Source organism: Periophthalmus magnuspinnatus, chromosome 7, assembly GCF_009829125.3.
Source record: "Periophthalmus magnuspinnatus isolate fPerMag1 chromosome 7, fPerMag1.2.pri, whole genome shotgun sequence".
Lineage (NCBI taxonomy): Eukaryota > Metazoa > Chordata > Actinopteri > Gobiiformes > Gobiidae > Periophthalmus > Periophthalmus magnuspinnatus.
Window position 1 is genome coordinate 10,160,774 of NC_047132.1, and position 18,843 is coordinate 10,179,616.

At 37.5% G+C, this 18,843-nt stretch overlaps 1 protein-coding gene across 4 annotated transcripts; it reads left to right on the forward strand.

Moving 5' to 3' along the window:
* Positions 1 to 2,169: 2,169 nt before the first annotated feature.
* Positions 2,170 to 17,711, forward strand: znf217 (zinc finger protein 217). Of its 4 annotated transcripts, XM_033970317.2 has the most exons (7): positions 2,170 to 2,227; positions 2,319 to 2,489; positions 6,617 to 7,765; positions 10,210 to 10,379; positions 11,983 to 12,090; positions 12,740 to 14,062; positions 14,491 to 17,705. In XM_033970317.2, exons 3-7 carry the CDS (start codon positions 6,639 to 6,641, stop codon positions 14,601 to 14,603), a joined length of 2,841 nt encoding a protein of 946 aa, XP_033826208.1. In that variant the 5' UTR covers positions 2,170 to 2,227; positions 2,319 to 2,489; positions 6,617 to 6,638; the 3' UTR covers positions 14,604 to 17,705. The 4 variants fall into 4 exon arrangements, with proteins under 4 accessions (XP_033826208.1, XP_033826210.1, XP_055079059.1 ...); XM_033970319.2 differs by lacking the exons at positions 2,170 to 2,227; positions 2,319 to 2,489 and adding an exon at positions 4,598 to 4,696 and having other exon boundaries at positions 14,491 to 17,711; XM_055223084.1 differs by lacking the exons at positions 2,170 to 2,227; positions 2,319 to 2,489 and adding an exon at positions 4,604 to 4,861.
* The last annotated feature ends 1,132 nt before the right edge of the window (positions 17,712 to 18,843 follow it).

Sequence of the window (18,843 nt, forward strand, 5' to 3'; positions counted from 1 at the left end):
GGTGAGTGCCGTGTGGGGTGGAGAGCAGACTAAAGAAAAAAAACAAACATGATATTACAGATCTAATATTGAACTGAAAGTGGTTTGGGGATCTTTACTATTAGACTATATAATATGTTCTCAATGGAAGTAACAGCATTATTTCATTTTTTAAACTGATCTTTATTTATACAGGGAGACCCAGTGAGAGCACTTAGACTCTGTTTTTCATGAGTGCCCTGTTCAAGATACAGAAAAAAATCAACAAACAAAACAAAGAAGTATATAAGTCAATTTAAAACATTAAAAACAGGAGCAGGTCTGAGTATAAATGTCACCAGATTATTAAAGTGCATTTGTGGGACCAATATAAACAATTTTGCTTGTTCTTGAAATATATTCCATTTTTATGAAGCAAAACTGACAAAAGCCCTTTTTCCCATCTCAGTTCTGGTGCAGCCAGTCCCTAGACTTTTACAAGCATGAGATCTTGTATTAAAAGTTTCTGTATCAAAGTTCAACAAGTGAGATATTCAGGCAGCGTATCAAGTAGTCCTTTATAAATACATTTCACACAGTGTTTATTATAGTGCAAAGCTTAATCATTGCTCCGGTCTCAGTGTCAGTGTGAAGTAAGTCTAAGAGTTAGTACATAGTGTTACCTCTTTTACAAAATATATGTAATATATGTATGTAATCCTGCATTATTAGTCTGTCTACATCTCCAAAGCTCAAAAATGCTCTGTTCCATCTTGTGATGTCATGAAGCCGTAGTTTTCAAGTTAACAGTTACATTTTACCTTTTGTTCAGTAGAGATTGGCAGCTTCAGGGCTAAAATTATTCTAGTGAAGGTGTATGGAGGTTAAAAACACAATGGAGAATTTCCTGTATTACCAGATGACATCATAAAGTGGAATAGAGTGCTTTCTGCTTGAGAGAAGAACTCAGACTAAATGGGTTTGTGTGTTAAACATGTGTGACACTCCAGGTCTGTTTGTGATGAGGAAACAACATTATAGCATAGATCAGAAAATAGTGTAAAATGGATTCTTTAAACTATGGGCTACAGTAGTTTACACTGCTGACTCCTCCTCTTGAATAATGCAGAAGCTTTGGGGGATGCCTTGGTTTCTTACAACCTATTCTCAAATTGCCTATTTCCTGTTCATCTTTTGCAAACATTCAGCTTCCTGTTCAAGATGGCATTTTGAGGACTTTTCACCATTCAATAGACTAATATATTGTTTAAACTGTCAGTTGGTATTGCAACAGTGCTTATATATTCTTCACAATTCTGAAACGCATTGATTGGCTGATAAAGTTCTCTGTTTTCTTACACTAACAGACCCAAATCCTATTAGTTTCATCACATCTCTGCGCAATGACTTCCCTCCTTGCTCACCTTTTGATCACTAGATACAGGAAGATAATAACTCAATCACTGGTCCGGTTTCTTGTATCCGTGGATTACAATGAAAGGTAAACAGACTATAACTGACCTATTTTTAATGGTATAACTTTTTTGTTGCAACAGCTTTGTCTGGAAACATTAAACAAAATTAAACTTACTCTAAAAGTTTAGTGTTGTATAGAAGAAGTTGTAGGTTTTGTTTTGATATGACTAATCTAGTTTGGACTGAAACCTTGTAACCTTCATGTACCTACCAATCCCAAGTAGCCCATTTCCTGCTTTGTTTAACAATATGTAGTGACTCAAAGGCTAAAACTATCTGCATTTTCCCCATTTTATATTTAACCAAATGATTAAGTATGATGCATAAGTTTGGGGGAATGCCTTGCGTGCTTACAGTCTATTCCTCATTTACCTATTTGCTGTTTTTCTTTACCAAATCTCACTAAAATATGCACAGTCAAATGTATTTTTACCCTATTCAAAATGTTCTATATGAATAAGTCTGTGTTGTAATGAAAACTGTGCGTTGATTGGCTGGTGCAGTATCTTCTTAACATGTTTAGGCTTGATCTTTTTTTTGTTTTTTTTAATTCAAATTTCCTAATAACGACTTTACTTTACTTTACCACCACAACCACAGTTTCCTACACACCTAAGCTAGTTAAATCCCGTCGCTTTTACTTAGTAGAATACGTTTTTGTGTATTTTCTTGGCAAAGAGACAACCTCCTTGGGCTGAAACCTACATGTAATTGTGAAAAGTCCTCGCGCCCCTCCCCCATTATCCACATGCTAGCAGCAGCGACACAGCGTGGAAAGGGCAAGTCTCTTTAGGTAAGTTACGGCTAAACTCTATTAAAAACACCAAAACGCTACTGTTGTGTCACTTTCCAACAAACTAAACACTCGTGTCTATACTTCCCAGGTTGTTAAATTGTCGGAGAAAGTAAAAATAACGACCATCTTGACAAAACATCTTGACACATGCAACTTGTGTTATTCACTGTATAATGGCAAAACCGGTAAATTGCCAAATACCTTCGCTGTGATTCGCGATAAACTTACCCAAAAGTGGAGTCTGCCTTCAATTAAACAGGTAAGCGGTAAGTAATTATGTTGTTTAACGATGTCAAACTTGCACATTGTGGTTAAACGATGGTTTTAGTTGGTATTAATTAAGTTAATGTAAAAGTTAGTTAAGTTAGCCCCCCCCGTTATGGTTTCCTTGGAGACCACGTGACCTGTTGGTGTCTCGTGCAGGCGCTCGTGGAGGGTCAGTATATTAGATTATACATAATAAAGTACTATCTAAAGTTGCTTCTCCATAACATTAAAGTGGAATAGTTATGAATAAAATTGCAATATGGTGCCACGATGTTTGTCCTTCTTTGTTAAAATTCAGTTGTTTTGCTCAGGGGTACTCTTAAATCATTGTTTTTCACTAAAAGCTCTGTTAAGGTGTAACTAGGGTGACAAGATTTTTAAAGTTCAAAACTGGGACACACCAGGGTTGGGATGGTTGGTATAAATAAAATGTAATGTAATATTGTCCATTCATGACTCATTTGTGGGTCAGTGTATAATCAAGGGACTTTGGACGGTGGATATTTTTTGCCTTATGGTCATTTTCAAGCATGTGTTTTCTGTGCTTTAGCTAAACAAATAACAATATATTCACCTCTTTACTGTTTTAACATGTATCAGATTTGTGAGAAATGGGGACACCTGGGACATTTCTTGTATAAAACTGGGACAAATTACTGGATTTGGATAAATCTGCAGGGGGCACAGGGCTCAAAACTGGGACTGTCTTGGGTAAATAGAGATGTATAACCAATTCACTTTTCATTTAGTTACATAATATTTTGTGGTTCTGTAAACTAATCGCATGGTGATGAGTCAGCAACTTCTGAAAAATGATATGTGACAATGGAAGAAGATAAAAAGCTCTTATCTTGTGAGACCACATGCACAAGATCAAATATAAATCAGAGAAATTTAAACTAGGATTTATATTTGTAACTAATCCAGATGATGTAGGTTTTGTTTTGGGTTCTTGTTTGAGCATGTTGTCTGGATGTTTTCTGTCGTACACTTTGTCTTTTTAACTGCTTCAAAATTAATTCAGTATTATTAATTAGATTTCTTCCAATTTTAGATGTTTTTATTGAAATAAAAACATCTGTCTTACAGTGGTTTTGCTTATCTGCTAATGTTGTCACGATAACACAGTTTCAAACTTGATTTCAATACTAACGAATTGACTCCAATTATGATACCACAATGAAGATGTGTTTTTAGTAATAGAATGTAATTTTCATACAAAATAACAATATTTCCTTTGTCACAACAAGAGCTTAAACTAATTAAAAATTCATACTAAAACTGCAGGAAAACTCAAATTTTGTCCTGTTTATGTGCTTGCTAGCAGTGTTGATACTTGCACAAATCAAATTAGTTTTACTATCTTATTTCAAAACATTTGTGGATGTTATGGTTGTGTAAAGTGACTCTTATTTGGAAATACAGTTCTTTTCGCTGAAAGGAGAATGTAGGGTTTTAGCTTTTTTGCATTGATTATCAGTAGATTATGCTGTTAATCAGTATTTTCAATTAATTTAATTTTGAAGTTATACAGCAACACTTGACTTTGTTGTATTTTAATGTGTTGTGCATGTGGTGTATTGTTATTATTCAAATTTATGTATGTATTTATTTTACCATTAGTTTTTATTTGGCATCAGTATCACTTTTTTTTATTAATAACGTTATGTGTGACCACGTGTCTAGTGCACGTGCTTGAAAAAGGTCGACCTAATAGATTTCAAATAAGAGGTGGTAGGACTTCTGCAACATGAAACTATATCAGAATGCCATCAAATCAAATAGGAAATCAATACAAAATGCGCTAGTTACATGCAGGTCTGTTGTATTGCTCTTAATAATCCAAAGGGAAGTCTGTTTGTTAAAAGCTTATGTTTTTTGTCAAAAGTTTGGTAGAGGCACTTTGGCCTTAGTTTTTACTTAAAGTATTGTGGATTAAAATCACGAATTGAACATTATCGTGCCCTGCCCTATCTTTGAAAATTCGCCGTTATTCGCCATCAGAATCCCCCTTTTTTATTGTTAATTACATTATTTGTGCCCACGTGACGCTGTTTTTGGGCGATGTGTGTCTCGTGCGCGCGCCCCTTCTGCCCCTGTCTGTGTGTGCGTGAGTGTGCCCGTGAGCGCGCACGCACAGTTCAACAGCTGCACAGTGAGGAGTCTGCAGAATATGATTCAAACAGTGTCGTTCAATAGGTGAGCGCTCTTACCCATTGTTATAGAAGAAAGAAGCGACTTACCCGGCTCCCCATGCGGCTCTCTGCACTCACACAACCCAAACGCGTGTACAAAGTTGTATTTTTATTGCTTTTTTGCGCGTTTACCCCCCGGAAATTGTGAAGTTGGTAGGTATTGTTACGGGTGAGTTTCGAAGACAACAGTAAAAGGCGATATAACAAGTGGAGTTTTGCTAACGTTAATGTCCTCACAGTGTCAGAGATGCACAAACTTGACGACTTAAGCGAAATATCGTAACCACAAACCTATCAGTAACGTAATTCTATCGTTAAGTTGCACAATTGAACCGACAACGCGATGAAATGTTATGTTTAACTCGTGTTTTGTAATAGCCAACTTACTGGGAGATAATGCATTCCTATCTAGTCATAAAAAACGGTAGCTTTTTATTGATGTAACTTCAGAAATGTAGACCTAGAGTGCACGTGCTCCGCTCATAATACAAGTATAAAATGGTTATAGCTTAGCTGGCAATTGAGGAGATAATGAATCCTCGTTTATTGTTGGATAAGGGATGCGTGTCGTTAATTTGCACATGGAAAGCAGTGGGTACTTAGTTCTTGAGGCTAACTTGACGCTAGTTTACGTTGTCTAACCACACAAAGCAACGTGCTGTGGTCAAAAAGAGGAAACAAATACAGTGGTTTATTTCACAGCGAATGGACCAAGACTCCAACCAGCTAGCCAACTATTTATGTGATCAGTTTGATGGATTTACAATGGCTGTTCAGTAGCAAAACAACGTGGTTTAATTGATGTTAATGCTACTGAATGTTTTAAATTATGCAATTTGTGCTTTATACAGTTTTAACATGGAAGGGTTTGAAGTTGCACAAAGAAGTGTTGTTTTTAGTTAAGTAATGTTAACATCAAAACTTGACAAAGTGTAAAACAGGACTCATTAGGACCCCACAGCACTCAAGAAGGACAGCAACAATTTATCGCTGTATTCATAAATGTTATTATCAAAGTATTGTCCTTATCTGGACTATAGACTCTAAAACACACGCCAAAAGACTTTTATTCATTAACTTTGAATTCCCATCAATAATCCACGTTTTTTGTAAATATTTTCTACCCAGAAGCCTTCAGTCACTATATTTCAACCTTTGTTTGTACTGTCTAATTGTAGTATATTTAACAATCTTCTTGGCTGTACATTGAGATCTATAATCACTTTGTGGTATACTACTAAAATAATTGTTAGTTGCAAGAAATATTTAATTAGTTTGTATTCTAGTTTACATCTGTAATTTGATGTATTTTCTGCATATGTGATACATTGTAAAATGTTTTAAACTTGACTGGGGATGTGGCAATATCAAAGTTAAGCGTGTATTTATGTTTTATTGTTATTATGAGAAGAAACATGACATAACAATTATTCCTGATTATTGACACCATGACCACCGTTTCATTTGTTGATGTGAATTTACACTACCGTTGTTTAGGTTTCCTTTTTGGATAAATAGATTGAATTAAAATGACTTAATATTGCTTATAAAATGGTCAGAATGATATTTTTTAGTTCTTAAAGGTGCACAATGTAACTTTTCTGGTGAAGGCTCTGAATGTACCGCAGTATAGTATTAAACATATGTATGTTAACATTGATTCAAAAGTACCTTTTTAAAGACGCGCACATCTCACTGTGAGTGGGATCACGTTGCCACAGATCTGACCTCTTAATGAGGTCACATGCTTGTCTCCATGGAGATAAGTTTCATGCTATACTGTGGAACATTCCAAGCAAAAATTACATACTGCACCTTTATGATTATATTGTGACCTGAATAATCCTGATTGTCAACTGACCGAATATCCTTGACGTTCATTAATCTTCCATCTCAGAGCTGACCTTAATTCCTCTGTTTCTAGGTGTCCTCATTGACCCTGTGCGATGCCGACTCACTCCTTACTCCAGTTTGTGGAGAGCCCAGACGGACTCGCACAGGACATTCTGATTAGCAACAGCGCTAACACCCCTGGCCCTGGCTCCAGCATGACGCCACATAGCTCCTGCTTAGAGAAGGCTATGCTAACGAAGGTCAACCAGCTAATCCCTTGCATGTTCTGTGACCAAACCTTCACCCATCAAGACGAGTTAGGCCCTCACGTTTTAGCACAACATCCTACTACTTTCCCCGAACCGACTGTGCTAAGAGTGGAAGCCGAATTTCGCATTCCTGGGGAACGAAACCGACCGAAACCAATCCTACCTATTGAAAAAGAAGATTTTTACAGTTGTATCGTATGTGGTCAGATATCCCAAGATGCATTGGAGCTAGAAAATCATATGCGAAAGCACAAGGACTATTTCTACTACTGCTGTAACATTTGCGGACGTCGTTTTAGAGAGCCGTGGTTTTTGAAGACGCACATGAAAATGCACACAAAATCTGGCAGCAAAACTAAAGCCTTACAAGAACTACAAGACACTCCCACTACTATCAATGGTATCGTGCAAGATGTCTCCCAACCAGTCGCTACTGTTTACAAAATGTGCATGGTCTGCGGGTTCTTCTTTCCCGATCATGATAGCTTGGCAGAGCACAGCAAAGTTCATAATCGCGATGGGGAATTGCGTGACAAAAATGCAGAAAATTGGACAAAAGAAGATGAGATCCAAAAAGAGACATTTATTCAAAGTTTAAAGCTACAGCCGTTTCAAGAAAACACTACACAGCAACCAGTAAGAACCTCAAAATGGATTGCCCAATTGGACCCGTTCATCACTTACCAAGCCTGGCAGTTAGCGACCAAAGGCAAGATTGCAGTTGGGCCCAATCACGTTAAAGATATCGGACAGGAAGCAAGCACAGATAATGAAGAATGCGCGTCAGATAAGGAGGAGTTGAATAATATTTTGGCAGAAGGACACACAGTGGACAAGGCCAACAAAGATGGCCGCCCCGCTCCTCCTCCTGTGATTATGGCTCCTCCGCAGCCTCAGCGCAGATCCCTCATTCAAAAGGACAAGAGCAAAGAGAGACCCACCACATGTGAAGAATGCCACAAAACATTCAGGTAATGTGTAACTCCGCTTACAGTACTGCGATTGACATAATGCTGGAGGTGTGTTTATGATGGAATGTTCAGAACCTACCATAGTGAAGTTTTTAGATCATCTGAAAACTCAAGAAAAAATATAAAATGATTTAAACTATATATTTTCAGGTGCCTGTGATCAATACGAGCGGTTATGGTCCTGTTTAGGTGTTAAAATAAAGCTTTGATATAAATTTAACAGAGCTTCAGACAGAGCAGTGCCTACAGTTAACATCACACCCCCAGGGGCTGTTGATGATTCAACTGCAAAGTATGTGGAGGTTGTAAACTGACATAATTTTATTTGAAAAAATGCTCGTTAAAATTATGACTGAGTGGCACTGAGGCAGAACTATGGGCAGCTTAACAGACAAATGTTTCTTTGATTTTTATTGACTAATTCTTGTCTGTGGAGCTGCTGTTTTTACCCTGCAGTAATTATCCCCTCAACACACAGAAATACGTTATTTAAGGAGAGAAAGATGATCCGTTCAACTGTCTGATGCCAAAGTCTGTATCTATGATGATTGTGAGCATAGCCTGCTGTGTCCATGTTGTTTAGCTAACTGTTAACTGGCTTTTTACTACTGTTTGTACTTGATATTTAAAACAAGAAAATCAAGTAGAGTTGTGGTTTGTGGCTTTTGTACTTGGTATTGGACTTTAACAGCTCTTTCAAATTTTAGATGTGTTTTGAGCTCTTACGGAAGAACATTTTATTACTCACCACTTACACCTTTGCCACTCACTAATAAAGCTCCAAAGGTGGTGATGTCATCTGCATAAGACAAGGCACGTTTAGTTGTATAGCACAGCTCATACGCAAAGTAATTCAAAGTAGGGATGGGACACTAAAAAATATCGTTTGTCGTGATAAAAAAGGATCCACAGTAATCGTTAGTGAGACATTTTGTAGAATTGTGATAATTGGCAACAAACATCACCAGAATGTGAGGAAAAAAATGTACTTCTCCCTGATGTTCTCTTCCAGGGCATTGTTTTTACAAGTACAATACTATAATTGTTATGTTATGAATAGGTTCCATATTTAAAGTAAGTTATAATTATTCACAGCCATTACATTTTTTAACTGTCAGCAGCTTTAATAATTATTGTGACGTAATCATTAATTGTTATTTTGGCCATGATGATCGTCACACCAAATTTCAGTATCATCCCATGCCTAAGTCAAAGTGCTTAACAGAATAAGAAAGATCTTAAAATCACAATATAAATAAATCTTACATGGTGTAGTCCAAATATTATTGATCTTGATTTGAATAGAATTTGATTATGATTTAGGTAGTTAATTTAGGGGTCTATATTCTTGTACATTTAGTTTTAAGGCATTTCCAACTAGTTTCAAATTGCACACAAGTCATGCATTCTTACTCCCAAGTACAGATGATTTAGCTTTATACACTTTGTCTTGATTTGATGTATCTGCTTTATAGATAATCTGATTTTGATATTTCATTTTATTAGTGCATTATAGCATAAACAGTGTCACTTCCTCATACCTTCCCTAGATGACTCTTTCAGTGATATGTGACTAAATTCTCTTTTTACATTTTTTATAAAAGAAAAAATGTTGGTGCTCTTGTTGCCTAACATTAACAGCACTGCTAGTAATTTTTGGGGAGTTTTTTATTAGCAAAAAGATCCTTGGTTAAAATCCCAGAACAGGTTGGGCTTTGTAGTGGGACTGTCTATGTTAAAGCTTAAATGGATAAGTATCAGTAAACTTACACCATTTTCCTTCCAATTCAATTGGATTATATTTCCAGTTGTGTATATTGATAATTTGCATCTGATGTCATCAACATTCCCTGGAGGTGTGACACCAACTGTATGCACTGCTCTGTCTGAAGAGCTGAGCTTTATTTTAACACAATTTGACCATAAAGAATCAACTTAGCCGAACTACAGCTGGTGAGATTTGTGCTGTTAAACAAGTCCCTCTAAAATTACATTCGTCACAGTTTAAACAGTTTTTCAGTTAGTCACTTTTTGCTGAAAATCAAACACCTAAACAGAACAGTGAACGCTCCTATTGATCACAGGCTCCTGAAAATGTGTTGTTTAAATCCATTTTATATTTTTTGAGTCTTGAAACTTTTTTTTGGGTCAGTGTTTGCTAATGTGCTAATGCTAATGTGTCCATTGTTTCACCATGGTAATTCCGTCATAAACATAGAGGCAAGGCAAGTTTATTTATATAGCACAATTCGTACACAAATTCAAAGTTGTTTACAGAATAAGAACTACGTTAAAATCACAATACAACAAATCAAAACATAAATAATCATAAAATTAACATTAAAAAAGAAGAGTGCAGAGTAAAAAAAATGACACCCCCAGCATGAGCAGCAAAGTATCAGTATAATCATAATTGATCTGCTTATGGTTTGCTTGCCCTGCAGGACGTACCACCAGCTGGTGCTCCACTCACGGATTCACAAACGAGAGCGTCCCGGCGAGGAGAGCCCCATAGCGGGACTGGAGGGGAGGCTGTCCCGGCCTGGAGCTCTGGAGCAGCAGGACGAGGAGGAGGGGCTGGAGGAGGCTCCACTCACGGAGATACTGGGCTCAGGTGAGAAGGATGGACTAAACTTCAGTCTCCTCAGACTAGAGCATATGGACACTGTGTCGTTGGGAAAGACACTTCACCCACCTTACCTATGGATGAATGATCAGTGGTGGCTGGAGGAGCTAATGGCTAATGTGCCATAATATGCTTAAGTGTAAATTGTCTGAGTTGAGTTTTAAGTTTAGAACAAAATGGGAATGGACCATTGAACATTAACCACAAAGGGGCAGAAATATCATATTATACTCTTGTTTAGGAGATCACACTAGACATTTCTGTCTGTTTTTAATTATAGACTATATGCAAGAGTGTACAGTTGAAACCAGAAATTTACATACATTATATAAAAAGACACATTTTCTCTCTGTCTGACATGAAATTGGACTAAACTTTTTTCTGTTTTAGGTTAATTAGGATTACTAGAATGATTTCCATTTGCTAAATGCTAGAATGAGAGAAGGATTTTTGACAATTTGTCATTACTTTCTTCAAAGTCAGAAGTTTACATACAGTAAGATTGCTATGCCTCCAAACTATTTGGGGAAAACCCAAATGATTGTGTCATATCTTTGGAAGCTTCTGATTGGCTTATTGACAACATTTGACTTGGAGACACACCTATGAATGTATTTGAAGGCACGTCTGAAACACAGTGCTTCTTTGTGCAACATGGGAAAGTCCAAAGAAATCAGCCAAGATATCAGGAAGAGAATTGTGGACTTGCACAAGTCTGGTTCATCCTTGGGTGCAATTTCTAGATGCCTGAATTTGCCACGTTCATCTGTACAAACAATTATACGTAAGTATAAACAACATGGGAGTATCCAGCCATCACACCGCTCAGGAAGGAGACGGGTTTTGTGTCCTAGAGATGAACGTGCTTTGGTCCAAAATATGCAGATAAACCCAAGAACAAAAGCAAACAAACTTGTGAAGGTGCTGGCTGAAGCTGGTAAGTCTGTCAATATTCATTTCATTTTTGGAGACATGTCCAGTTGTCTGATGTAGCTAAAATATAACTGTTTGGCCAAAATGAGCATTGTTACATTTGGAGGAAAAAGGAAGAGGACCGCAAGCCTGAGAACACCATCCCAACTGAAATACAGGAGTGGCAGCATCATGTTGTGGGGTTGTTTTGCTGCAGGAGGGACTGATGCACTTCACAAAATAGATTGCATGAAGAAATAACATTATGTGGAAATACTGAGGCAACATCTCAAGACATCAGCCAGGAAGTTAAAGCTTGGGCACAGATTGTGAGAAGCTTGTGGAAGGATATCCAAAACGTTAACTCAAGTCATACAGTTTAAAGCCAGTGGTACCACATACTAATGAAATGTATGTAAATGGCTAACTTTGAAGAAAGCAATGAAAAAAAACATTTTTTTTACTCTGGCATTTAGCAATTAGAAATAAGTGAGCGTATGTGTCTTTTTATATAGTGAATGTAACATGTTCGCATTTACTGAATATTTAAGGTGTGTAGTCTTTTTTTTTTTTGTTTGTTTTTTTTTGGCATCACTACAACTTCTGTTGTTTCTTTTAATGGGGCTGCCAATGTCTCCCTCTGGTGGTTGGGACTTAAATCACTCATTCTTGTTTTCAGGTGAAGATGGTTTTGACCGAGCCAAAGGCCGATCAAAGGAGTGCAGCTACTGTGGAAAGTCCTTCAGATCCAGCTACTACCTCACTGTTCACCTCAGGACTCACACAGGTATGAGGCTTTGGATGTTTGTCATTTTAATGATTATGAATGACTATGAAAAAAAGATTTCTTCTCTAATTAACACCAAGGGACCATGTGACTCGATGTCATACACCCTGAATAGAAATGTGAATAACTTCAGTAGTTATTTCACACAGCGTTTTAAAATGATAATGGGCCAATTCATTTCACCTTCTTCATGATTTATTGTTTCAGATCCGTTTATTGAAAAGCCAATACAAAGTTGTACATTGATGCAGGTGTACACTTAGCTCAGTTTTACGGGCCATAGTCTCTTTATGTCTCGTGTGCTCGCGTTTCACAAGTTTTTACTTAGATCTGCACAATTTGACTAAATGTCCAGTGTCTCCTTCCCTCTGTCCCCCGCTCCTCCTCCCTCTCTCTGATCGAGCTGCAGCTCCCCACCTTTTCTCTTCTTGCTCTCCTCTGGTGCTTCTCATCATTATAATTCAAGATCATTCTAATGCTGTTTAGATAAGGTCAAACTTTTAAGCTGTTTCTAACCCTTTTTTAAAATGTATTGATACTTGCACAAATGAGTATCTAGTTTACTGCTTTTAGTATTGATTAGTATCAGATTTTTTTGGTCAACTTTATGCTACTCTACGCAGCTCTTAACGTCTCTCTCTCTGTCCAGGTGAAAAGCCATTCAAATGTGCTTACTGTGACTACGCTGCTGCTCAGAAGACTTCACTCAAATACCACTTGGACAGAAGGCATAAAGACAAACCTTATATCGAGGTCCCCATTCGGCCTGCGTCTGCCGCCTCCTCCTCCTCTCTGCCCTCCCCCTCTGACCTCAAACTAGAGCCGGACAGCGAAAACTCCTCCTCCCCTACCAAACTATGGATACACAACACCAAAATGTACCAAAACGAGGCGAAATTTGACCCCAGTTTGGTAGTCGACTCCAGGCCGAGCAAACAACTCAATCAGAGCAACGGAGAGTTTGCCAAATTGATTACCAAATGTGCTGATGACCTCCCGATGCCTGTGAATCTGAAGCTGGAAAAACGTGAAATAAAACATGAAAATTACGATGATGCACCGCTAAATTTGTCCTTAAAGGTTTCGTTGTCGATTTCAACTGAGCCGATTAAAGCATCGATGCCAAGCGCATGTTCACAATGTGCGTTTAAAACAATCTACCCAGAGGTACTAATTATTCATAAGAAACTAGTTCACAAGGACAAGTCCGATAACACGAGAAGGCTAGCGATATCCAGGGAAAAAAGGCATACTGGTTGTCCGCCAGCGTTGGATGGGAAAGACGTAGCCCCCTTGCCGATGATTTTCCGAAGCCATCCGAGAAGAACCAAATCACCGACGCCTTTGCCTTCAAAACCACAAGAAAATCCAACCACGAACAAGACAACGTTGACACCTAAACGGTCTCCCTTGCGAGAAAGTGATGGCCAGAAACTCAAAACACAAAATGAACAACAAGCGAATAGCCATGAAAGTAGGTTTACGGAGGTGATGAGAAAAAATACAGGTGGTGCTAAGTATTTACTAGATATGCAGACACCACCAGACAGAATAGGGATAGGCGAAAGGAGCTACCCAGTAAGAAATGGTGTACTTTGGCCAACCGATACTTCAAGAATATGTCTATCAAGTCGATTTGGTAACCTTCCTCGCATGGATTTAGGCGAGCCGTCCACAAAAAGGTTAAAGTTCAACTCCGTGACTCAAAGTAGAGAAGAAGATGCAGGATCGGAGAAGGGGAGTTTCAAGAACGTGTCAGAAATGTCAAACCGGTCGCTCGTAGCAGGGAGGGGGAGTATACCAGGTGCGCACTCTTCTGGCCAAGACGCGTTGGGGACAGTGAAGAGCTCCTCCGTGGCACTAGGGGGCGCTCTGGACTCAGAGTGGGGCACGATGAACCTGCTGCGCACATGCACACTCAACGATCTGGCGTCGCTGTATCACACCTCGCCTGGCAACCCTCCGAGAACAGGTGAGTGGATGTAGTCAAGTTTAAAGTGCACCTTCATTTAACAAAATAAATGTGTTATAATTTAGTTTTATTTGTGTAATCATCTAAGTAAGTTTCCTTAGGGTGAAGGTATGGAATTCTTTGTATGCCATATGTGCCGGTGGCCAACCAGGAAGTAAAATTATAAACTTCACCAAAAGTAAAAAATACTAGTCGAGATTGTGAGTAAAGTCAAAAGTTTGAACACATCATTTTTAATTTTTTACTGCTTTACATTTTATAAACATACAGAAGACGTCACATATATGAAGCAAGATGCATCGAATCCTGTAGTAAAGAAAATAAGTTAAATAACATTTTTTTAACAAAACAAAAGGTGGATACTTTGAGGATGTGAATATAAAATATTTTCTTGTTCATCATCACATCTGTTCATTTCTTACCCACAGGGGGCAGGACTGTGCTGTACCAACACTTACCCACTTTGCCAAACCTCCCACGGAGAGAATCCACTGGACCTTTCCCAAACCAGCGCTACGGCAACATAGACAAAAGTGCCTAAATATGACTTTAAAATGCTTAAAAAGGTAAAACTTGAAAAAACGCTTAAGGGACACTGGAGTTTACAACCACCTGCCTAAAAAAAGTCCATCTTTTCCTCAAACTTTAAAATATGGATCAAGTTTGACAGATGCAAAGCTTTAGTTCACTTTTACAATGAGCTGCTATCTTATTTTGTTATGGAGACTTGGTTTAAATGTATTGCAGTAGAAATAGCAGTCTTTTGTTTTGTCAATGGGTCACTTGAGTTTTCATTTGTTTGCATTTATCTGGACTAATATCCTCTTTAAAATGTGATGTGTGTGTGTGTATACATATAAGAATGCATGGGGATTTAGTGCACAAAGTATCGTCACTGACAGTTTGGGCAGAGTCCAGTTTTGGCGCGTTCATATGAAAAGTTTATGTTTGAAAATATTTAACCTTTCCAAATTCTACTGCATCACAAAAGTAAAAAAAATCTGAGGTAAGATTACTTGAGTACAAAATATTTTAAAATTTGAGTAGTATTAACTGTACTATTGAGTTATTGGGTCTTACGTGATATTTTTTACTTGTTTCAATTTACAGTTTCCTAATTTCAGTTTAGTTTTAGTTTGTTGTTTTGGATCGTTTTCACATGAAATTGACTTAAAAGTGTATTTTTTGTGCAAAGTGCAAAAACTCGATGAGAATGGCACCATTCAAATTATTGTCAAAATGTCTTTAAGATTTCATTTTACCTATTTCCTTCCAGTTGCATTTTTAGTTTTTTACATTTAAGCAGCTTTTTCATTGAGTGGTATGCCTCATCTCCATGGACATGTTCCACAGCATGGCATTAAACATAAAATGTATATGGTTACAGGTGTTGCTATTGCTAGAAAAAAAATACTTTGATAAACGTGCATTCTTTGAGCAGCCTCGCCTCTCCGTAGATCTGACTTGAGACTTGGTCTGATTGCGGCAACTGCTTGTTGTCATGGAGAGTGATGAGTTTAATACCATACTGTGGAACATTCAGTGGAAACGAGCAGGAGAGTTGCATAGTACGGTCTAAAAATTACACTTAAACATAAAAGTGCACAGACTAATAATTTAACCTGAAACGAGTGTAAAAACAAACCTACAAATTGAAATTCAAACAATTCCACTACAATTCAACTACTCAAATTCTCAAATATTCAAAATTCAAGTAATTTTAACTTCTAGGTTTTTTTGCATGCTGTGAAATTTGTATTTGCTGAATGCAGAAACTCTACAATGCATAAATGTATTCCTTTCCATAGCACTAAGGGACAGGGGATTCCATTGTATCCAGACATGATATTTAAATGGGTTGTGTTTTCTTTGGTCTACCTCATATTGGTGCTCGAGACGTTGACTCGTGGTATTTTCTGATCTATTTGTTTCTGCTACAGGTTTGTTTTAATACTTGGTAGGGTTGAGAATCGAATGGATGCAAGTTTTGTGAAATTACGGTAAATATTAACTATTTGATTTAATATGTCCTAAAATGAATTTGTCCTAAGAGCTCAACATCTTTACACATTACAACATCACAGAAAATTCACGTTCAGTTGTTTTCCCAAGTCTTAAAAATTAAATTGAAAATGATATTTGTGGTGAAAGCTGTCGCCTTTTTTCAAATTTTTCAAGTCCGATTCCATTCAGAAGTTGTTTATGAGTGTATCAATATCTAAATGCAATACTTGGATTATATCACATTTTCTGATATTAAGACATTGATATTGGCTCACCACAAGATTTTATTTTGTATTTTTTTCACTGTATAACAAATCCTTTCCATCCTTTCATTCTCAACCCTCATTATGAAACCTGTGGTCGTTTACAGTATGTGCCTCTATTATATTGGCTGTATTACTTTTCAATGCTCTGTTTGCTTTTACACTCAGGGTAATGGGACGTCTGTAACAGCAGCAGACATGGACTTATGACAGTGTCTGAAATGCAGAAGATGTTCCAAATTAAATGTGTGAAAGATCAAATTTGAGCTCTAGTCTTAGTTGGTATTTTTCTGTAGGACTTCACAAATTTGAAAAAAAAAATAAAAAAATTGAAGCCTGAATTTTCTGACGAGTTTTGCGATTAGATTTGGGATTAATGTTTGAAATGTAGATTCTAAAACCTAAATAACTGCATTTTTTGCTTTTTAGACAGTTGCGCCGACTCAAATTGGTATTTTGATTTGAGTGTGTGCAGCTCTAACGTTCTATGCAGCGTCTGGTTTTCGAGAGACCTTTTGTGTGTTACTCTATGTACAAGAACAAAAGCAGCTATTTGGGTTAAAGATGCACGGCGGAACATTTCTTGTCGGGGGAGGGTTTGCTCGTCGTCTTTGAAATGTCATTGCTTTGCCTGGAATGTTCTAAAGTATGGCATTAAACTTTATAAGTAGCATTTATTTAATTTCTGGTGCTGTTGTTGCTCAGAATACCTTGAAAAAAAAAAAGCATTCTTACTTTGAGTGGTCTCACCTTTCCTCAGATCTGACTCGTAACATGGCTTTTTGGTGTCATGTATTGGTGTACTATATATCCATGGATGCAGAATGGGCTTGCCTCTGCACAGATCTGACTCATCACTTGCCCTTTTGGTGGCATGCGTTTGTATCCGTGGATATATGGAAGTTTGATAGCGTACTGACGGGGGCTCGCCTTTCCACGGATCTGGCTCGTAACGTGGCTTCCTGGTGGCATGTGTTTGTATCCGTGGATATAGAGGACCGAGTGGGCTTGCCTCTGCACAGATCTGACCTGTACCCTGACCTGTTGGCCCCACCCGCTTGCATCAGTGGACATAGAGGTTCAATACCACGCTGCGTAACATTCTAGGCAAAGCGGTGACATCTCCGTGGAGACGAGCAGCTTCAGAAATGTCCCACAGTGCATCTTTTATGGGCTGGTTTAACACTGTGAACTAAACCTCAGTTCTCCTCAGGTTTTCAGACGAGCTCTTGACAAGCCTGATGAAATATTTTTGCCGCTTGGCTTTGGTTAAGTTATTATTTTTCCCTTTATGTGGTACTCTGTTACGTGTACTTGTGTAAAGACGATGATATTGTTTAAGATTTGTATTTCACATTTCAATAATAAAATATGAGTATGAGATTAACTGAGGTGTTTTTTTTCTATAAACATAAAGGCTTTGGTTCAGTCATGTTTGTGTTCTTTATTAGATAGTGAAAAGTGGAGGTTTGGTTGTTTTTATTCTTAAAATTCTATACTAAATATCCTACAGTCCTTTGGAAACTTAAAAACAATATGAAAAGGATCAAACTACAACTGTAATATTTTATTTAGTATCCAGGAATGACTATTTTAACATTTTAACTTGGGCTAAAATACTTTTTACATCTAATTTGGCTGTTTCTGACAAATAAATGCAGCTATTACATTGGTCTTGTGAGCTGTAATTCAAAGCTTCTGCCTCAAAATAAAAAAAAAAAAAAAAAAAAAAACCTAAAATAAGGGGTAAAATTAGCCTATATTACTCAAAGAATATTTAGATTTTTTATTGGACTGTGTTTTTAGAAATCTATTAAACTCAAAAACGTGAATCAGGGTTTGACCATCCTGTTTACTCCAAGCATTTACTCAGTGTGGCCGCTAGATGGCAGTATTAACAAACGCTTGTACAAACACATAGTTGGACACTTTGGCCTACAGCATAATGACATTAGGCCTGGGTCTTTCTCCGTGGCTTTTTTTTTTTTTTTTTCTTTTATGCAAATATTCAAATACATGTTTTTATTGTTTAAAAATACCTTAAAAAACACAATTTTTACTGTGAGCAAGACTGAAACCCAACCTCCTGCCATCACCTGCCTCTATCTACAGAATGAAGGTTAATGCTATACTGTGGAACTCTAAGGCAAAGCATTAACAGCTACATGAAGACAAGCAGGTGGTGGACTCTCCATCAGAAAAGTTACAGAGTGCACCTTTAAATTGTCTTGCTCTACCACTGAATTCTGTATTTGCATATTAACTGTCAAAGATAGAAAACAGAGCAAAGGAAAAGTTAAAATGTTCAACCTCACAATGACCTATTATCTCTCTGATTCCCATTGTGTGTGTGTGTGTGTGTGTGTGTGTGTGTGTGTGTGTGTGTGTGTGTGTGTGTGTGTGTCGGGGTGTGTCTGTGTGTGTGTGTTTTCCAGACTGATTCAGAACAAATCCAGTTCACTTGAAATGATTCCTCTTGTTGATGTTGGAAAACACTCATCGGCTGAATTCAGG